Source organism: Megalops cyprinoides, chromosome 14 (genome assembly GCF_013368585.1).
Source record: "Megalops cyprinoides isolate fMegCyp1 chromosome 14, fMegCyp1.pri, whole genome shotgun sequence".
Taxonomy (NCBI): Eukaryota; Metazoa; Chordata; class Actinopteri; order Elopiformes; family Megalopidae; genus Megalops; species Megalops cyprinoides.
In genome coordinates this window covers 17,504,864-17,526,744 of record NC_050596.1, presented here as the reverse complement: position 1 = coordinate 17,526,744, position 21,881 = coordinate 17,504,864, and the positions used below count along the sequence as shown (strand labels likewise).

The window sequence follows — 21,881 nt, the reverse complement described above, 5'->3', positions numbered from 1 at the left end:
GAAAATAGGTCTTTGAACACAACAAAAATAGAGACAATTAAATTCAAATTCCAGAAATAAAAAGAACCAGATTAGTAGAGGCCTTGCTATTAAATCTGTGTTGTTTAGTTGCATAATTATAATGAGACTATGCACCTCACCTTTTGGTGTTCCAAAAACAAGTCACTTCATTTTGAAAAATATCCTTAGGTGAAATAATCTGCTGGTATTATTCTTCCCTTAACAAGACATGTTCTCCTGGATTCTAACACGGCCATGTCACACCACCTGGAGAGGACCCTGAAAAGCAAAGTGAACATGGGACATTTTCTGTAGTTTCTGGAGGCCTCACTATGTTGCGTGAATAGCATTGGTTTATACTGAGGGATACAGATTCCTCTGATGAGGTTTATGTGATATATCAGAGTACCGTTTTAGGCCATTATGTCATTTGTTCCACACTGTCAGTCAGCGAGTCAACTGATACTGTTTTCTTTAGACTCCCTAGCAGACATATGCAGTACTTCTCAGTCTGGAATTACAACGAGAGAGTACCCGTTTCAGTTTGGGATATTCTGTGTCCTAATGATTCAACTTTGGGGCTTTGCTGAAACATCACGGGGTGACCTTTGTGAGCGATAGCTAAATTTCCTTAAGTGTCTGACGAGCCAGCGTTATCCTGCATTGAATACAAGAGCAGAGCACAGACTCATTTAACAACATCCACTCCAGACAGAGGTGCCTGAACACATGACATTAGAGAAGCAGGCAAGCAATGATGAAAATAAAAAAGTTCTCTCAAGCATGTTAACTTAAATTATACGCCTTCCAAAAACAATGCACCCCTTTCTTTAACAGATCTGAAATGGTCCTGCAAATTATTCCAGGAATGTACACATACCTCTGGAGCGCTTAGAATGAATGGGTCCAAGCTCCAGAAAGTATAGTTTTGAGGTATCAGGCTTTAAAGGTATATAATTCATAAATTATGGTTATAAATAATCACATGCTTCAAAAATAGTTCAACCAATTGTATTGCAGAAGGATATTACAATGATCATTGTATTTGACATTTGGATTTTGTATGATTGTATGACAGCTATATGATTTTCCTTCCCACTGTAGAACTTAACTGACATGGTTTGACTTATGTTCTGCTTTGTAAAGCAGATGTCATTAGTTGCCATCTTATTGGGATAAAAGTTATTTGCATTGGAATAAAAGCAACGTATTTACTAATGTGAATACAATTCTTAACTACAAACTATAGCTATGTACATCTTTGTAATCAGATACTGTCAGCCACCAAAAACTCTTCTCAACCTGTAGAGAGAAATGTTAAAATATTAACGGTTAGATGTTCTCAGAACTGTAATGAAATCCTTATAGAGACACTGCAAAGACTCATTTTGTGGAATCAGCTGATGTCTGAAGCATACTACTGTTGCATTTTTTCTGCAGTGAGCATGCAGTCTCTATGTACTGCTCTTTTTGGGTACTGCTGCCTTGTCATTTTAGACAGCTCCAGGCCCCTTCTCTCCTTCTTGCAGTACCCTGCATAACACAACACTCTCACCTGTAAACACTGACCACCTCTGCAGACAAACCAAGCTGATCCACTAGACACATTTTGCAATGCAAATTTCTATAAATAAAGACCTGAGAGAAACATAACCATAAAGCCATAGTGATGGTCACGCATCATATCCAGTTTTTTTCTTGTTCATACCATCTTTTTTGTTGAATTCAACAACGGCTATCTTCTGGGTGTTTGCGAGTGCAAAAAAAAAAAACAAAAAAAAAAGAAAAACAAATCCTTTCTCAGATGTAGTGCTCATAGTTCTGGACAGAACAAACTGATTAAACTGAATCTTGGCCCTACACTCGCACCTTCCCTGCGCTGTATTGCCGCAACATCATTTACCTGTCACCGACTCGACCTAAATAAGGAAATATGACCTTTCTCGCCTTGGCTGTGATAAATCGGTCCTGCGGTAAGTTATTTCTTACAGCAGATGCCTACGGTCAGGCCTGACTTGTGACAGCTGAGAAATAACACTGGAAAGTGCCGGAGTTGGCATTTTCCCTGTCGCTGTTTGATCTGTCAATCTGCCAAGTAAATAAAGCGGTGGGAGTGACATGCCGAGAGCAGCGTCTTTTCTGCATTTCCCCTACCACAGAGGGACGCGGCGGCCCCGTGCACAAATGCGCATCTGCCTGACATGGCTTGAAGGCAGACCGCTTCTTACGATTTCCAGCGACGGTAAACGATTTAATAAAACAAGATGTCTCCGTTGTCGTGCATAATCAAGCGCTGGCAGTCTCTGACGCTGTAGCACAACGCCGTTATCTTTTTCCCCTCAGTCAGCTGTATTTACCAGAAACAGCCTTTTGATATTTCATATGATGCTCAATGGAGGGAGGCGCTCGTTATTAGTCTTCATTAGCGTCTCTTAAGCACTGATCTGCAGAGGCAGAAGGCAGCAGGCATTGGCATGCTTATGAGGAAAAGCTAGGGAAAACCTGTGTTTTCGACAGAAAATCTCCAAGCTGGATATCTGAATGTGAAAAATAGCATGCTTTCACCGCCTCTCTTTATCGGAAAGAGTGGGAATTCAAATTCAACCTTGTGATCTTGGGTGTGAGACTGTGGTAGAATGGTGAGGAATACCCTAGAGGGGAGCTTGGCAGTGTTTAAAAAAAAGAGTAGACTGCATATCAAGATTGGTTTTCCCTGAAAGCTCCACAACCCCTTTGCTCAACCAGGCCAGAAAAACCCCAGAGAAAAAAATTACCCCGATACTCAATACAGCATATGGATTGGTCTCAGCTGCACCAACAACTACAAAGACAGCCATTACTGTATGCTTTTTTTTACTGTTCTGAGATCCTTTGGCAGAAGCTCTTATGCAAAGTGCATTCAATACGGTAGGCAAGTAGATACTGCATTTGCCTTCAGTGCAATCAGATTCACCACTTAAGCTTTTACTGCAATGTTAGAAGGGGAAAGAATTCTGGAAACCAGATGGCCAGTGCTGTTCTGACAGCTGTAAGGAGCTCATTCTACCACTTGGGGGCCAGGGGCAGAGAAGGGACGTGACAGAGGTGAGCAGGACTTCCAGGAAGAGACGACAAGGCGACCAGACGAAATAGAGTGGAGTCCCCTCGCAGGAGAGTAGGGCCTGACAGATAGCAAACATGAGGGTGCCATTCTTGTTACTGCTCAGCAGCCTAGAATGAGAGTTTAGACTTTTATCCCAGCCATAGCGAGTAGCCAATGCGGAGAGATGAAGAGAGGCGTGACATGACAGTATCTGGGGTTGGCTGCGGATCAGTCTGCTGATCTGCAGATCAGATATGCTTCTGCATTCTAAATCAGCTACAGAGGTCTGCTGGGAGGCCAGGAGGAAGCGGACTGTAGTTGACAAGTGTAGACAGCACAAGCGTCTGGACCCTACATCAGGTCCCATAGCACTCCTGTGTGCTGCTTTTTCTTCCAACTGAAAATGCAATCCTCCAACTATAATGATCTTTTCATTGATCTCAAGTACACATTAGGCATTTACAATGATCTTCCCTTTAAGCCCACAGTGTAAATGCATTATCTATGTAGCATGCTTCTTGCTGATCAGTCTGAACAGTTCTAGAATATGATGCACTAACTGCAATGCACTCTGTAGCAGTTCCGTCACAAAGAGTTTGGATTTGTTTGATTGATTGATGAATTGACTGAATGACAGCCAGGCGGAATCAGGCTGGGCTCCTAACTCCTGTGTGAGGGGACAAGGCTACTGAAACCCCCTGCCTGTTAAAAAGACAGCAACATTTGTAATGAACCAGACCTCTGTATGTTGGGTAATAATGTTTTTAAATACGACGACTGGCTAATTAATGGGCTGGGTTGAAAACCAGCACTTTCAGTGCTGGTAGTTCAGGCAGCCTGGGACTTAGTAGGTCTGATTTGAGCATGCTTCTGGCAGAGTGGAGTTGAGGGTACTCTGTTTGTGTGTGTGTGTGTGTGTGTGTGGTGATGGCTGCCTGTGAAGTTATGACCACTGGCTTGTAAGCTGATTGGTCATATTGGAGCATATATCATGTTGGTCATATTGGAGCCCAAATCTAGTCATATGGTCACAAGGCTGAAAAAGACATTTAGCTTTGGAGATGAGATAACAATTATGAGCCATTCACTCCCCAGGTAATCAGGCAAAAAGTAATGGAATTTAAACATATTACCATAGACCTAAACTGTGCTTATACTTCCAATGAGACACTTATTGAATATTGAATTATGTAATTTTGATTTGTAAATGTTTACCCGCATTCTTATTAGTTAGAACCAGGCCCACAGTGTTATGCTGACTGCTCTACTATGAGGAGAGCAACATACAGTATATATTTTATTTATTCAACAAGGAAACAAGGACTACATTGGTGCTTAGAACTATTTGGAAATAAATCTCTCTATACAGGGTTGTGACCCCCATCCAGTGACGAGTGTGCAACCCTCATATCAAGGCTCATATCTCTAAGTTCTGTTGCAGACTGGAGGCCTGTATCTCTCATTTCAGAACATAAAATTTAGAATTGCAATTGCAATTAACTATTGTAAAAAAACAGTGAAATGTAGAATATTAGAAAATCTCCCAGATGCAGCCATAAGGTTAGCTTCAGATTGACCACCATGGTGATGGGAGAGGAAGGCACAGGACGAGAGCACCACGGACAGTCAACTGTCTCCTTCCACTCAGGGCACCTGCAGCACGTTCTCCGATTACAGCTGCAGGTGATCGTCTGTCTTTCAGAGTTATCTGGCAGGAAGTGCTACACTAACCTCCGAACACTGTCAGCTGTGTGAAGCCTTGGAAGCCAGGCATTTCCCCCATTGCCAGCCGGGGCATAATAGATGTCGCTGGGTTTACCGTATGTACTGCCGGGTCAGTGTTGGTGTTTCTCACTTGCAGCTGTAACCACACTGTAGACACTGCCTACCACAATATTACAGGGCCATAATACATATTTCACCAGAAACTCATCAGCCCGTAGTGGAGACAGGTGTCATATTTCAGTTGAAGGGTTCTGAATCTGATTCTGATTCTAAATCTCCCATACAGTTGTGAACAGACAATCTTAACAGTAAACCTTCCACCACGTTGCACAGCAGACATTTTCTGCCGTACAAAGATGCAGAGTTACTATATGGTTGATTGGGGCTCAGAGAGCTTAGCACTATGCAATTCCAGCTGTGTGCACTTCCAAAGGTATCAAAACAAGCTTTACAAAATACAGTGTCTGCAGTACATCAATAAGGAAATGAAAAGAAACCTCCATATTTGAAAGATCGATAAGGTAACAAGGCAAATTGATAATATATTTTCTGAAACTGCTTCTCAATGTGGTGGATGATCTGCAAATTGAGAAATCTTCTCCAGATACACTAAATGAAAAGATGTGGGGAATAACTGAAGAACCAGGGTAAGATAAAAAAAAAAATGTGTCAAATCCATCAGAACACACCAGCTGCTACATTTTGCACATTCGATCCATTCATAAATTCTCAATGACTTCCTAATGAATTATAACGCTTAAACATGCATACTTCATGAGAGAGAAAGCACTGAGTCCCAATTAGTAGGATTAGTAGGAGGGTCACGTAAAACTATGAAGAAAAGAGTCTAGAAGCTAAGAAGCCACACTTGGTCACATACAGTCTGCTGTATTTTGTTTGTTCATAATGGATTGTGTACAACACAAGCTGGAAATGGGAAAGCCAGGTTCATACAGCCTCTTTATGATCGCAGTGCACACTGTCAATGGATGGATGCTGAGATAACCCAAACAAAGACTGAGAGAGGGACTCGTGAGCGAGCTGGTGGCCTTACAGCGAGGGTACTTTGACAGAGTGCAAACTGCCTCAGCGGGTTTCATGTCTCATATTAGTGTTAGAAAAACAAAACAAAACCATGCATATAACTAAACAAAGAAACTGATATAATGTACAATTCTAATCATAATAGAGTTTGTCACAAGGTCACATTTGACCTTGTGGAATGGCATCACATCGCACTGTAGATCCTACCTGCATTCACAAAATAGTTCACTCAATTCAATTCATTAGATCTCAAAAGTAACTATTTTTTAAAGAGTATTATACACTAGCAGGGTAAAATCAAACCAATGTAATCAAAGTGTTATTTCTCAAAAATAAGGTGATGATGGCAAACAACCGTATGAAATGAAATGAAATGAAATGAAACTACAGCCATTTATTAAACATTAAGGAGGGACTCTAACTCAACTCATCAACACACTCCAAGTCATAATGACAACAATGCCTAAAATAGACCCAATGTGCTTTCAGTGTATGGGGCCATTGGATCGGATGAAGTGAGGTTTACCAGAAGCACTATTGCGCGGAGTGTGGGGCAGCTGATGCCTCCTGCAGATGGAGTCGGTTTAAGCACACGTTCTGCTGCTCCGCTCTGCCAAGTGGCTAAGCGCAGAGAGACGGTCTGCTGTTGGCACTGCACAGGGTGCCAGACAAACCCTGGGCCAGGACCCCTCCCTTAACCAGTGAATAACAGCTGAATCAGTGTATTGGAGACGCATATTTGCCCGACCAGCAAGTATTTGACAGCTGCATCAGAGGAGGTCTGCATTTGCTTGGCCAGCTGCATTGCCTTCATTACACAGAGTGGTTTTATACTTCTGTGCTCTGATTCTGAGGCGTTTCAGGAGGATAAATAAAAAAAACAGCACATTTGCAGAATGACTCATAACGTACACAGCTTCCTTTATGCTCACAGCTGTTAAAATTGAGCGGAATCTCTACATTCTAATCAGCACTCTGCTGTTTAATCAAAGCACATGGGAGAGTAAACCACATAAGCTACTTGTGTTGTCTGAGAAGCGTTGTGATGCACCACTCATATCAAGCAGCAGATTCCTGCATAAATCTGCACTATAATCTCCCCTTAGATGAAGAGGCTTCCCTGCGCCTTTGCTAATCTTCCTTAAAGGAGCTCAAGATTACAACCCCCTAATTCCTTATTGGAATACATGTTATATCACTGCTGACCCTGACCGCAATGTCTGGCTACTAACATCAGCTAATGGCATACAAAAGCACTCAGGGAGTGGAGATGGTTGTAAATGCTTGCTGATCGAAAACCCAATATTGCAAGCCTTGAACAGCTGCTTAAAATGCAACCCGGTTCTGCCGTTTGCGCTAACATACTGCCCCACATCAGGCTTTAGACTTTATTATAAGTTGCCAAAATAATACTACACGAAGGAGGGTGGGCGGTGGAGATAGTGACTTCCCTTGGAGATCAAAGAAAAACTGCAGAGCTTGCATTCTCTGGCCTAAACAATGTACGAAAATCACAAAGTCCCTGTTGGACAACATGTTACCACATTCACAATGGGAGAGCAGGTCTCAGAGCCTTTCACATTTAGGAAACAGCCACTGCAACTATGGTGGAACACAAAGGGACAGCATAGCTATACTGTCCATTAATAACCTTCAGGTGCATTCCACAGAAATGCCTTTCAACTCATTTATGTTCATTAATGCGTGTAATTACAACTCCAACTCCTGCTTGTATTCTTCGCCAAGAGAGGGCATCTATTTCAGTGCTGAGGTAACAACACCTTTCCAGGTCCATTACTGAACAAACTGGATTACGGCTGCGGCTCAGCGATTCAACCTGGCTGGATTAATGATGCATGATGCATAATGATGCATCTTGAGGACCCTGTGTACCCAAGCACTCAAGCACGTCCCAGGCACGATGGCCTCAAACATAATATACACACCGTTTAGCTCTGGATGGTCGTCATGCACAGTGTAGTGCATGTGAAACTCTCTCCAACCAGCCTTATCTCTGCTCACACGAGTGGCATTGTACTGCTCCAGTTTCCTCTCATATGGCTAGCGATGCTGATGCTAAAATTCATCCTCTCTCATCTGAAGGAAGAGGCAGAACACAGGGGTGAATTCCTCTAAGTGACATTGTTAAAGGGTTTTTGAGCTTGTGAGGGCTCTCAAACACTAAAAACTTTCTCTTTTGCGGTAAACGCTTTCAAAGTCCCCAGTGTGTCAACACGCGCTTGCTCACATCTGTCCCTCTCCACTTCAGCAGATCTTGTCATAAAACTGATTTTTTTTATGTGCAATCACTGATGTCGTGAGCTGGAGATCTAAGATGCAAGGCTGCTGTGAACAAGATTAAAAGCCAGATATTTCTCCCCAGATAGATGCTCTTCTATCCTCAGGTTTGACACTATACAGCACAGTGTTTTATAAACCTGTCAAACCAGAAGGATGAGCCTCAGATATGCCTTTTACATATGATTATGGTTATGCATTGTGACGCAGTGCGGTCACTACGGTTGAGTATGCGCTCTGACTGCCATACCAACAAGCCTGGCTCTTTGGCGTCACGGTGGCATGGTTGGTATCCTATATACTCGGGTTCGAGGCCGGGTGGGGTGACTGCTCTCACCCTTCGCTACAAATGGTGTCAGAAGTGGGATGGCTTGCCGCGAGGCCATCTGAGGCGTGCCCGGTGTGTGAGCCGTATGAGGGACCCCCAGGTTTGGTTGACCCTGGTGTGAAGGACCCCAGAGATGGGTGAAGCACGGTGTGAGGGACCCCCCAGAGATGAGTGAAGCACTAGTGAGTGGGGCACCCTGGGATGGGAGAAGTACAGCAGGGGAATGTGTGAGGGACACCTTGGTGTGTGAAGCGCATGGGCGTGCTTCCCGAAGGGGAGGGCAGTGTGACGGAGTGCTGCCACTATGGTTGAGTATGTGCTCTGACTGCCATACCAACGAGCCTGGCTCTTTGACGTCACGGTGGCATGGTTGGTACCCCGTAGACCCGGGCTCGAGGCCGGGTGGGGTGACTGCTCTCACCCTTCTCTACAGCATCCATATGAATCCTGCAACCTTGATTGTGATACAGATAGTATAACTTGAGTGTGCTATGCACTGAACTTTAAATGACAAAATTTTGCTAATGTTTCTTCTGCAAAACATTTGTTTAGTTTAACCCCTGCTGAAATCTTGTAATCTGACAATAATTATAATAGTTGCTTAAATTAATTTTTCAATTTAAGGTCAAGGTTAAGGACAAAGAGCTTTGCAGTGAGATCTGGCCCTAACAAACGCTGTATTAAATAGTATGCCAAAGTCAAACCCGAGATGCAATGTCACTTTGAATCATTCTGTGAAAAAAAACAACTGTATGAGTGAATACAGTTCTCACGTGAAAAAGCCCCAGTGAAAAACAATGATTTAAATCATGTCTCATAGCCATAAACAAACCAATGTAACATACAGGGTGCTTCAGCTTTCACCTTTTGCAGTCATTGTTTCTCTTGCGCTGCACAGCGGCAGCAAAGCAAACCCATAATGATGCCTTCAGGGATGTTTTCAGAACTAAAGAAGTGTATCTCACAAACTGCAGCATGTTAGAGGGGCGACGACAACACAAACCTGCCCAATGATAATCAGTTCTGTGTTAAACTGCTCCTGCAGTACCAGGTACAAGGCCTGATGCATTGAATGAGACAACAGGACGCAAACCTGCGTTTCCAAAACCTGCACCAGATCACTTAGTGTCTTGAGCTTCATTAATTCAATAACTGAATTCTGGTCTAAATTTGACACATCAGTGGAGCTGATTGTCATAAATTCGCATTTTCTGTCAACTGTTGTCACTTGGCAACGCAAACAAATGATTAATATTGACGATAAGTCCATTAAACCTATAAAGAGCTCAGCTGGACTACGCCTGGCACACAGCAGGTGTCCAGGACTAGGGGCGAGAAACACTGACTTAAATAACAAGGTTAATAACACTAAGATCCACAGCTGTCAGGATCATCCCGGCATGACAGGCCTGCTCAGGTGAACAACAAGGAGGGTCTTGCAAACTGCTCTGGACAGCAAGTGCAGGTGTGGGCAGCGATACACGCCTTGATAAACTGAGGTGGAAAGCAGGGCTGTATGCTGCAATTCTGTGTTTGTTCTTACGAATGAACTATGATGCAGGGTATTGTTGTTGCCGGGAGCGGTGCAGACGTGTGTTCTTTCTCCACAGCAGAAGCAATAACCCACAATTATTAGCGCTGAAGCTTTCTTGTGACTCTGATTCTTCTATGAAGGGAGAGCCTGCGAAAGCACTGTTTAATATATGTGCATCAGGCACAACATGCAGGAATGTCTCACACTGTGACCTTAAGGTTGAATGGACACTGGTTGCTCCACATAACACAGCACTCCAGACATCCCCAGAAGCTACCCTGTGCATGGCCAAACAAAGCCCCATAGCCTAATACTATTCTCCTGCCTGCTTTCATTTAAAAAGGCAACTAATGTGGTCTGAATTAAATGCAGTTAAACCCAGGAAGTGTTGGGTGGACATGCAAAACATTTAAAAATCATTACTTACATATTTTATAAGAGATACATATTTTTAATACTTATTCATCATTAGCATTAGCTAAAACTGGGAGAAAATCCTGTGTAAAAATGTTTTGAAAGTATAACAATCAGTATTTTGCAAGAGGATATAATGTCAATTTGAATGATCTTGATGAGAATAATTGTGATTATACAGTACAGAACATGCAAAAACAATCATATGTAGGATTATGTCAATTTGGATGGTTCCCAAGGGTGTAGGAGTGAATATCAAACATATACACTTTTTGTCAGACTAGTAAAATAACTCAAAATAGAAACACTTTGGTGACCAGAGAAAATAGACAAAGTTCATACAGATATGAACAGTCTTTCAGAACAGAACTGACAACATCAACAGATACATCTTTTCAGTACCTACGCACCATACAGGTTTGGCATTGGCTAATGCTAACATAGCCACCATTTAATGCTGTCATACGTTCATGTGCCAGCATTTTTATCACGTTCAATAGATGCTAATCAAGGTTCTTGTGTTCTGGGAATCAATGTGACAGCATTGCACCATGTAGGACAAACAACGCCTCGTGTACAATTTGAACTTGTGAAAAGAATGGGTAATTGTGGGCATTTGTGCTTTTGATTGGACAGTTACGACTGAACAATTTGTTTTATATGGTTGTGATTGCAGAGCCACCGTCTACTATCACAAAAAAGGCAGGAAATCAGAGAATGTAAGCAGCAGCAGAATGTGCTGTTGGTCTTATTCTCTCTTTCACAGTCAAGGTGACTTCACATTCAGAAAAAAAGCAAGCCTACAGACTCATATCTCTAGGGTTGTGTAAGAAACACCACAAAATGGAGAAACAGCAGCAGTTATAACAGTAGTGCTGTAAATCTTTTCAAAACAATACCTTTAAGAAAAAAACATACACACAAGAACACATGTATCTATACATGCCAGGTGTTTATAATTCAGCCAAAGAGGGGTATTCAACTAAATACTTTCCCCAGATTTTAATTTGAAATATTTGAAGACTTTTTCCAGAACATAGAATTGAAAAGTGTTGTGTGTGTTACCCTGATCAGGTAAGATTGCATACAGACCCCTCCCCTATGTTTTATGATGTTTTTTTCAGGATGGTATGATGACAGGAGTATTTTCATATCGCATAACAGTAATCTCACACCTAACTTTCAACTGATCCAAGGAACACATGAAGTGCATTTTGCTGGTGCTGAGCCAAAACATTCCGTTGCAAAACATGATTTCATTCCGTTAGACCTCAGTGGAACTACAACAGCAGATGTAATTTAATTGATGTTAGCTGTCTCTGTTCAGAGTTTAGAGAGCCGAGACTGAGACAGGCGATAATATAGTTTACAGATGAATAATTAAGTGCTGTATATGGTTTCTCTTACTCAAACCCAGTTCTTCATACACTGACCTACATTCATCTTTGCTTCAAAGATTTACAGCAAAAGACAAGTAGTTGTCAGTGCAGATACATTTTGTGTGTGTGCTGTGGATAATGTTACTGAGTTTGACGACTCCAAGCACTATACTGAAATTGGATTAGTACAATGGCTCAGAAAGACATACCCAATATTTCAGACTAAACGATCGACAATTTAGCGATGCTACACCTGCAGGTCAACAGAAAGCGTCAATTTAAAGAGTCAACCCATTAGCAAGTTTGTGTGTGCTACCCTAAACACACATTACATTGATGGCATTTAGCAGATTCTCTTATCCAGAGCAACTTACATAGGTTACAGGTATTTGTATGTTACCTATTTATACAGCAGGATACTTACTAAAGCACTTTTGGGTTAAGAACCTTGCCCAAGGGTACAACAGCAGTGCCCCAGTGGGGAATTGAACTGGCGACCTTTAGATTATGGGTCCTGCTCCTTACCAGTATGCTACACTGCGGCCCAGAGGTATGCATGTGCACACCAGGGATGTGACCAGTCTGTCAATCTACAGCCAGCCACATGTTTGACAGTAAGCCTAAACTCTGATCATTGACAATATTTTTACCCAAATTGTATAAAATGAAAGATGACCGGTAAATATGGATGATATTCTAGGAGGGGTGTGGCTGTAGCTTTCTCTTTCCCATTTTAAGCTTCTCAGCTGAACAGATAGCTAGCTTGCACAGGAGCTACTGCCTGGAACAACATGTTTTACATGAAACTACATGTGACTGCAGAGAAATGAAGGCTTTGACAGAAAAATCACTTAGATTCGATTCAGGCATTGCTGTTAAATGAGTCAGTCATATGTAATAATGTAAGACTTATTCATTTGATTACATCAATATACTGTTGCTATGGTAGATTATTGAACATAACGTGAGTTTAAAATCTAAAGTCAATACATCCATGTGAGAAGAAGAATGCAGTGAAAGAGTGTTGCCTTTCAGTTGTGGGAATAATGCAGACTGGGAGTACCATTCAAATGATAACCCATTAAGCATCGTGATTGGCCAGTAGAGACAGGCCATTGCCACACTCTCTTCTCATCAATGAAGCCCACATCCCAGCACACGCTTGTTTTGCCCCATGTGTGTTTACAGTGTTAAAATACTGAAACCGATTCGAACACATCCCTTTGATAATGACGGTAGGTATTACTGCCTCCACTTGAGAAGTGTGCTTCTGTGGTTTAGATAGGACCAACTGTGTTTGATACCTCTACATATCCCAATCAATATGGTGGTCAGGGGTAGCAGCTGCTGCTACATATTTTCCTATGTAGTTTTCTTTAATGTTGTCCCCTACTGACTGGGGCTGCAGTTTGCTACACCATGCTGCTGTGTTGTTAAATATTTAGCTTTCTGAATTTTGCTCAGAAAAAATACTCACAGTTACCTGAGATAAAAGCATTAATCACTAACACTGAATTATTCATGAGCTCTCTACCTAATTCTCTTACATTATGTTACTTACTTTACTAACATGATGTTTTTTCAGTTGATTCCCTTTCGATCCGTCAAATTACCTTTCCCTCTGGCAGACAGGGCAAGGCAGAAAATATGGGGGGGGGGGCTGGATGCATTTGCATTTTGCATAGCTCTGCATTTTTTCAAAAGTCACGGCAAGGCATACCAAAATGCCATTCTGATTTTACATATTTTTTATGTTTCAGAAATGACTGTAGACTGAGGCTGAAATGAAATGATTGATTCTGAGCATCCAGAAACACACATTTCTTTATTACCTCAATGAAGCTTATAGTTAAACCATTAACTACAAAGCGGTTGGGGGAAATAACCTAGAAAGCACAAACAGCCATTATCTCTCTTCCATGGAGTTAAAAAGGTTGCATGACAAAAACCCATGCTTACTCTTGCTCTTGTTAATCATGCATCAAATCTCATATAAAATGCCACTCTCCAAACCCTGGTCTTCGAAGTCAGAGCTGTGAGGCCCTGGAGCTGAGCCCTCTGTGAGGCCCTGGAGCTGATCCATCCATGAGGCCCTACAGTTGAGTTGTCTTGTGAGCCCCTGCAGTTGAGCTCTCTGTGAGGCCCTGGAGTTGAGCCCTCAGTGAGGCCCTGGAGTTGAGCTCTCTGTGAGGCCCTGCAGTTGAGCTCTCCGTGAGGCCCTGGAGTTGAGCTCTCCGTGAGGCCCTGGAGTTGAGCTCTCCGTGAGGCCCTGGAGTTGAGCTCTCCGTGAGGCCCTGGAGTTGAGCTCTCCGTGAGGCCCTGGAGTTGAGCTCTCTGTGAGGCCCTGCAGTTGAGCTCTCTGTGAGGCCCTGCAGTTGAGCTCTCTGTGAGGCCCTGCAGATGAGAAGCGCTTTTCCCCTGACTGGCGGTGCACTCCACTGATCTGCTCTGACACGCGTGACCTTTTCGAAGCCCGCTTGGCTCTCGGTGCGCCGTGCCGCGGCACGCTGTTATGAGTGGGCCGCGACATGCGAGACGGGCCCTGCTGCCACACTCACTCCATCCCTGAGCGGGGATCTGAGAGCCAGGAGGGAGGCTCTGGAGGACGGAGAGCCATTTCAGCCCAACACCTCTCTGCTACAAACGAGTGAACAAAATCAGCCTTAGTGCACGAAATGTTCCCCTTCGGCAGCTTCAAGACAGGGAGGTGATTCTACCCTCTCAAAGTCTCCGAGTGTTAAGTGTTGCCAGCAATGTTTCTTCTGGGGATGTTTGTAATGTGCAAACAAATACACACCCACACACACCCATCCACCCACACACACACACACACACACACACACATTGTAGTTAATGCTATGCTACAATGACAGCCTGTATTTACAAATGGTACAGCAATCTCGGTCTGTGGCATTTGCAATCCCAGTGACAGAATAAGGGGAACTTAGGTAATCAGTAACATCTGGCAGGCAGCGCAAAGTACTGAACCTAGGGCAAAATTAGCCTTTGGGCCCTGAGCAATTTCATTAATCAGCACTAAAAAGGACGGATATACCCATTTCCTATTTGTGGAGTGGAAACAAATCTCCGTTTATCTTTTTGAAACTATCCAGTGTTTTTTGGTGTATCTATTTATCGTGCGCTTTTTATAACAAGGCAGGAAAATGAATTGCCCATCAGAGACAATAAAGATTTATTGAACTGAAGCGCTTTTCCTCAGTAAAAGGGTCCTGCTCAGGGCAGTGAGCATGAGTAAAGCAAGCAGCTATGACAGTCAGGAAATCATCTCACTTCCTGCATCAGGGATTTTTATACAATGAGAAGCCAGACTCCGGAATGCAGTGAAACAAAGCTGCCAATGACCAAGACAGTGATAAGGCCAAACATCCTTAGTAATAACCATTCCCTTCCACACTCCTTCAGCCACGGAAGCCCAGTGCCTAATCACATTGATTCCACAGAGTCAAATGATGTTGGGGATGACACGCTTGATTATTTCAACACCAATTGGTTCCTATGCGCAGAAGTATACTGCCGGGTCTTGTCACAGATGATTAATTTGTGCCCAGCAGTCTGTCTTTGGAGGCAGAAATAAATGCTACAGGAAATGACCAGAACTCACTTTAAATTTATCTTTTATTGATTTCAAAAATGTCAATCTGTGAAGACAGTATGCATGAGCAATGTGTGATCTCCACTCAGTGTTAACTGAAGGTATGCCCTTACAATTAAAGAAACTGTTACATTGATATAGTGGGTATTATCTGCAAGAGATTACATCATTACAACAATAACACAGCCATATTTTAATATTTCTTAATAATACATATTATATTTATGTGTTGGCATGCGCAGATGCCAGGATGACGTACACAATTACATGTTGTCTGTACACAGTACACAGTTAGATATCTACAGAGGCAATTTAGGTTAAGTACCTTTGCCACCCTGTGAAGGCAAAGATCCTTATTCATTATACCTCACAGTTTATTTGTAAACCAGAAGCTGACCCTGCGAAAAGAGCTGAATTATCCTCCTGCCACAAATACACACCTAGACCAGCTATTCGAGGCCCATGAAAAGGAAGGAGCTGAGGATGAAGTAGAAAACTGATGAAGCAGATGTGAAATGTGAAGCTGCTGTCACATCTACCAGGCACTTCCCTGAATAACAGAAACACTTGGCACCGCAGAAATAAATCATGTGCTTGTGCCTAGCTATTCATGGAGCTTTGTGCCTGGTATTTTTCTTCCTCAAAACAGGGGGAGGGGGGGGGGATTTCTCTTCTGTATACACTGCAGCTCCAGTAGCGGAGATTAGCAGGCTCCTCTGAAAGTGGTGAGTGGGCTTGGTATAGAGTGAATTTTCAGCTATTAAAATGCACTGCCGAATGTTCCTCGTATTTTAATTTCCGACGCTGATCATTTGTCCCGCTCGGGAAAAGTTCTTTTGCTGACGTAGGGGACCAAATCTGAGTGATGGTATGTCTCGTCGGATGCATTTCATACCATATGCCGTTTGAACACAACAGCGTTGTCCTTCGCACGCATTGCCAAAGTTGAATTAATGCTGTTAGAGTCTGGAAGTATTCATTATATGGAAACCCATTTCCAGAAAGCGTATGCAGTCCTACTGTATTGGGAAAAAATTCTTGACTGTCAATGCAGAAGTGCCAAAATCTGTCTGCTGCAGGTAAGACATGAGTCACCTAAACAGTGGGGCTGGAGTATCTCCCATCACTTAGAGTAGGAGCACAGAATGATGACAAAGCAATTAGTCACTTTGTTGGAATAATTGACTTTGCTGGGCGATGACAGATTAGGCATTTTTATTCACCAGCAATTAATAATTGTGAATGACTGCACAATGAAATTTATCCCTGCTTCCCTCCTTAGCGCTACATCCTGTCTATACACACCAAATGAAATGGAAATAAAATCATTAAAACAGGACACATATATGAATAGAATATATTTAAACTGTCCATCCATCCTGCGTGGCAGAATAGGAGAAAGCCTGCCATCATGCTGGCAATTTAAAATATGTGAGCAGAAGACACTCCAAAAAAAGTAGGTACTTTTACTTCATAATTTACTGGTATTTCTGGCCTGGTGCTGTTATTTCCAGACTAAGGAAAATTAAATGAAAATTACAAACATTTTTACAGTGTGTCTTGTTGAAACATTATTGAATAGCTGCATCCTCAAGGGTGAGTGCCCATTACTTGTTTCCACTGCTGAGATTTAATTTATAATTTCCCATTTGAACCTCTAAACCAAACACTCCCTTTTTCCTGTAAGGAGATAAGACCTAAGAGCATCAAGATTCACATTTAAACAACACGCTCCCAAAGACTTGTCATACAAGATGGCTTCATTTAGCAGAATTAATTCAGCAAACAGCATCTTTTCCCCAACTCAGGAGAAGAGAAGAGAAGAACTTTGCAAGCTGGTTTTGTGAGAGGAAAAGTGAAACTCTCTTTACTGAATCCAGTCTCCATTTGTCCACTGTCATGGCTTCATTGTACCAGCAAATGCTGAAGAGTGGAGAGAAGATGTCTTCATTCCAGGCATCCTTTGTGTATGAAGACGAGGAGTACTTCAGCTACACAATTAGATGTTCCCGCAGCCTCGACTAAAAAATAATGTAGGTCAGCTTGTTTAAAAATGTAGACCAATACACTTCCTGTGAACACATTCATGCTGTAAATTTCCAGTCCCATTTCACTACTTCTTATGCTCCCATCTCCTGCATGACACTATCTCCTAGCAGGCCCAGATTCTGCCACCACAAGGCCCTCTCTCAGGCCTCTCAGGGAAGAGGACCATCCCTTTACCGCCACTCCAAAGCTGGCACCATTGTCCTTCTATTACCCATGCCTTCATATAACCCCTGCTAAACAACACTACAAACACACCTCTATAACAGCGCTACCGCACTGATAGCGCTATCCAGCTACTATCCTGTTGAAAAGCATGACAAGGTGAATATGCTGGTGCAGTGGTCGCACGCTGTCGTCACAGCAGTTGGGAATTAAATGAGCTGACTGAGGTCGGTTTGACACAGTTGGCAGACGGGGACTCTGCAGTTAAAGGCAGGTCTTGGATCAGTAATCCTTACCACACGTCACAGTGAGGGAGTCAGCGCAAGAGAGAGTATAGGCTCCTGCACACTGCCCACACCTTTAAAACTCTGACAGGACAGAGATAGATGCCCTTTCCTCTGGAATAAAGGCCTGGAAATATAATCAATCATCCCTGCACATTTTTAGCCATCTGAATACAGTAATTATTCATGCCTGCTTTTAGGTTTGATTAAATTCTGTCCTGAAAAGTTCTTGGACTGCGGCTGGAAAAAATGTGGATGCAACAAAAAATTAATTACGAACACTTCCTGATATCTAAATCGTTATGAAGATGTAGCCGGTAGCCTGAATAATAGAGTGTGCTGTTACTCTATTCTTGAGGTGATTTGTTATGTTTTTGTAGTTTTATCTTCCCAGAAATAACAGTTTGACAACAAGATAATAATCTATTCAGAGCTCTTGTGCATATTTTGGCACATGTGCCCAGTACTACATAAACGTAGTTGCTGTACTGGCAACATCAAGAATCAGAGACGAATCATTCCATTTCATCACTTTTTATAATCATCATATAACTGTTAACATTAATGAAGAGGAACACATAAATGACTTGCCATTTTTATTTACACTGTGCTCTGTGAAGCTGAGCCCAGGACAGATTAACCTGTCAAAAAGTGAACATTAATCCAGGGGAAGGAAATGACTTAGCCTTGACTTGGCAGCCAAGCAGGTGAATCAACTCCAGCATGTTTACACAGCAGATGCTCAACATTACTCCACACATGAATGAATTCCCTTTACTTATATCATGATTTTCTCAAAAGGACATGAGTGGTTGTGAGATGCATACCCTGGAAATGCACAACTCATAGCACTAGCATTTGTTCAAGTGTCTACAGCATTCTGTCTCAAAAGACACACTTTGAGTCAATAACATCACCAAGACTTTCTGGGTTAAGGTATCTGGAGGCCCTGCAAGGCCTTATACTTGTTTGATTTTGGTGTGGTCAAGACAGTCACAGATCAGGAACAAATTTTTTTGAACACATTTAAACATCAGGGGCACATCTTTCAATTTCTAAAAAAGGCAAGCAAGTTATTTTTTGATGCAGTAAAATGTGAAACTTTGTTGACATGGCCTGTTAACAGTAAATACAATAAATGATTTGATAAAACTCTTTAATGAATCGTCTAAAATATTCAGCACATGTGTTGTACTTGTTGTATATATATATATATATATAAATGAAAAAAATAATTATTATCAATGATTCATATTTAATGTAAAACAAAAAGGACAGCATTCCTCATGTTTTGGTATGCATTTACTGCCCCGTTATGTCATTCTACATAAATAACTCCTCATAGGACTCCTGAAACCAGACATTTCAGATTTATCCCAGAGAGTAGGTGGAATTCAGTTTGAGTTAAATTTGCAACAGCATGTTTTTATAAGTATATAGCCTATATAGCCCCCATCACCAATGAACAACTGGTCCATCTACTGCAATTGGAGTGCTGAATGGGCTCCAATACTCGACCTGCCCCCCCCCCGACCCCCGTTTACCACCTTTCACCAAATATCCATCTATCTAAAGCAAAATAATTTAGTTTCAAAACAAGATAAGATTCTTCTCAGTATAAGTCTTGTTAGACTCTTTACAGACTGCTAAAATGGAATACAGCAAGTCTCTTATTTTTGAAGAGTTTATGGACAGGGAGTCACGCATATCACTGGCACCGATACAGGAGACTGTCTGTTGCAGGTCGCTACAGTACAGCAGACCACACTGGCAATCAAACTGCATGATGTGTCCAAATCGTGCAACACACGAAAAGAAGAAACGTGCACTGAATAAAAGAAGACTTCGTCCAATCCGTTCGAATTTAGTGTTCGTTTTATTTACTTAGTGTCTGGACTTCAGTTTTATTGTGTAACTGATATTGAGATATTTTCCATACGATACAGGCAAAGTTACAGGATTTCCCTTGTCTCGTGAGCACAAAAATCTTTCACAAATATGTCACAATCCAGCCATCATTTTACCACCCTCCCGGTAATAAACAACTAAGTTATTTTTGCGACTGCTGTCCTTGAATACCTTCAATAATTCGCTACAATAAGGTCGTCAAATTTGAGCAAGCTCGATGATTCTCTTGCACATTTATATCACTGACAATGCACGCTTTATCACATACACCTAATTTGAAACTGACATCGTTTATGGCTAACCATTACCTAGGTGTATCTACAAAATAAAGGCCCGCTATTTCTGAATTAAAATCCTGAAAATGAATGAAGTCATGTTTTGCGTCAGAAGGCAATCGCAGTTGGACAGTACGTGGCACGCACTCGAACTTAAAACCCGAGAAAAAAGAAAATTATGGGCAAACTGGAAAATGGTACAAAATATTTACCTTCGGTTCTTCTGGGCTTCCCTCTTGTCCATGATGGCCGGAACGCAGTTGGTGAGCTCGGTCCAGTCGGCGTGCAAACCGCAGCTCCAGCCGGTCGAAAATCTCGAGAAGAGCCAAGACTCCGCTTTACCCGGCCGGTGGCAGGTGCATTTCTTCTGCCCGGGCTGGCAGTCGCAGGGCTGCTCCAAGCGAATATTCCTCACCAAGTGTCTTCCAAAAGTGGTCCCCCCTGTCTTCTGGATGTGCAGAAACACGATCACGTCGTTTCCTCTGATGTTGAAATCCACGTGCCGTTTAAGGTCTCTTTCGCTGAAGTTAAACTTAGATGACAGTTTAGGAGGGGAGTCATCTTCCAGCTCCTGGTCTCGATACAGGTCCTCGCTTGGCGATAACTGCGCCGGCGGTGGGCTGATCCCCCTTGAATCCCCAGTCCTGAAGTGACACGAGTTACTGCCAGGTGGGCAAATATATTGATAACCTATCATCACAAAAAGAATAGCTAAAATTGGAACCAAGATCAGCTTATTGGATTTATCATCCATGATAACGGGAAGGTGATTTTCATGCCATTAGTTCAACTAACTCGGAAACACTTTCCAATTCTACGATATTTTCGAACTCCATTCTGATTATCATTGCATGTTTCACAGAGTGTCAGGAGGTCCCTGCCATATAGTATTTTGGTGAATAATCAAAGTTTTTTCTTTAAATCGGAGCAACACCAGGTCATCTTCAGCCGCTCCTGGCAAATAAACGTGCTAAACTTCCAAGAGAACGTTAAAGTTTACACACGATTTAACTTTAAGCGATTTTTTAAACGTTGAGAAAAGCATTTATACTTCAAGCGAACAAAATGTTACTTCTCCTTTTGCAGCTACCCAATCTGACAATCGGCGTCGTTGGTTGTGATACGCGAGGAGAACCAATCAATATATTCGGTTGTGTTTCTTATCGAACAAAAATATAACATTACGCCAATCGATTTCCGTAAAACATCCATGCCTTGGCGTTCAGTTGATAAAAGTCCATACTATTTGCAAAATGAGAGTTTCTCAGTCCAGAGTCCTGTAATCCACGGGGCGGGATTCACAGGAAGGTGATCCTGCAATAAAACCACTGAAACAAGTCCTACAGCACCGCAAGCTGTATCTGAAACAATTATAACATCTTGAAATATCTTCGAACACCAAGGCAATCAAACGCTTCCTCCGACATTTCCTTCATATCGCGTTATGTGTTGTAAATTTAGAGGGAGTCAATTGTTTCACATAAAATGTCCTAAAACGTCTTCCGTGCTGCTGCGTGTCTCCCTCCGTTCGGTATCACGCACTGCACAAACCAAAAGAATTCACGCTCGCATATTTATCTCAAAGCACTTGAAAACGGGGTAGTATGTGCCTTACGCAATTAACCAATCGTTCGTTTTATGCGGAGATCACGCAACCAATAGTATTTCACATAATTGCGAAACGTCCAATGCAATGCCAACTCCCGGGACACAACAGAAAACGAGTCTTTTAATGTCAGCCAATCAAACAGTGGCATCGCGGGACACTGCCCAATGCGAGGACCAG

At 42.3% G+C, this 21,881-nt stretch overlaps 1 protein-coding gene across 1 annotated transcript in view; it reads right to left on the bottom strand.

Moving 5' to 3' along the window:
* Nucleotides 1-21,157, bottom strand: part of LOC118789367 (heparan-sulfate 6-O-sulfotransferase 3-B-like) — a 77,956-nt gene extending 56,799 nt beyond the window's left edge. The window contains exon 1 of the mRNA XM_036545756.1: nt 20,308-21,157. Within this exon, the coding sequence (XP_036401649.1) occupies nt 20,308-20,849 (542 nt within the window). The 5' untranslated portion in view covers nt 20,850-21,157. The remainder of the gene's footprint in view (nt 1-20,307) is intronic.
* Between the last annotated feature and the right edge of the window lie 724 nt (nt 21,158-21,881).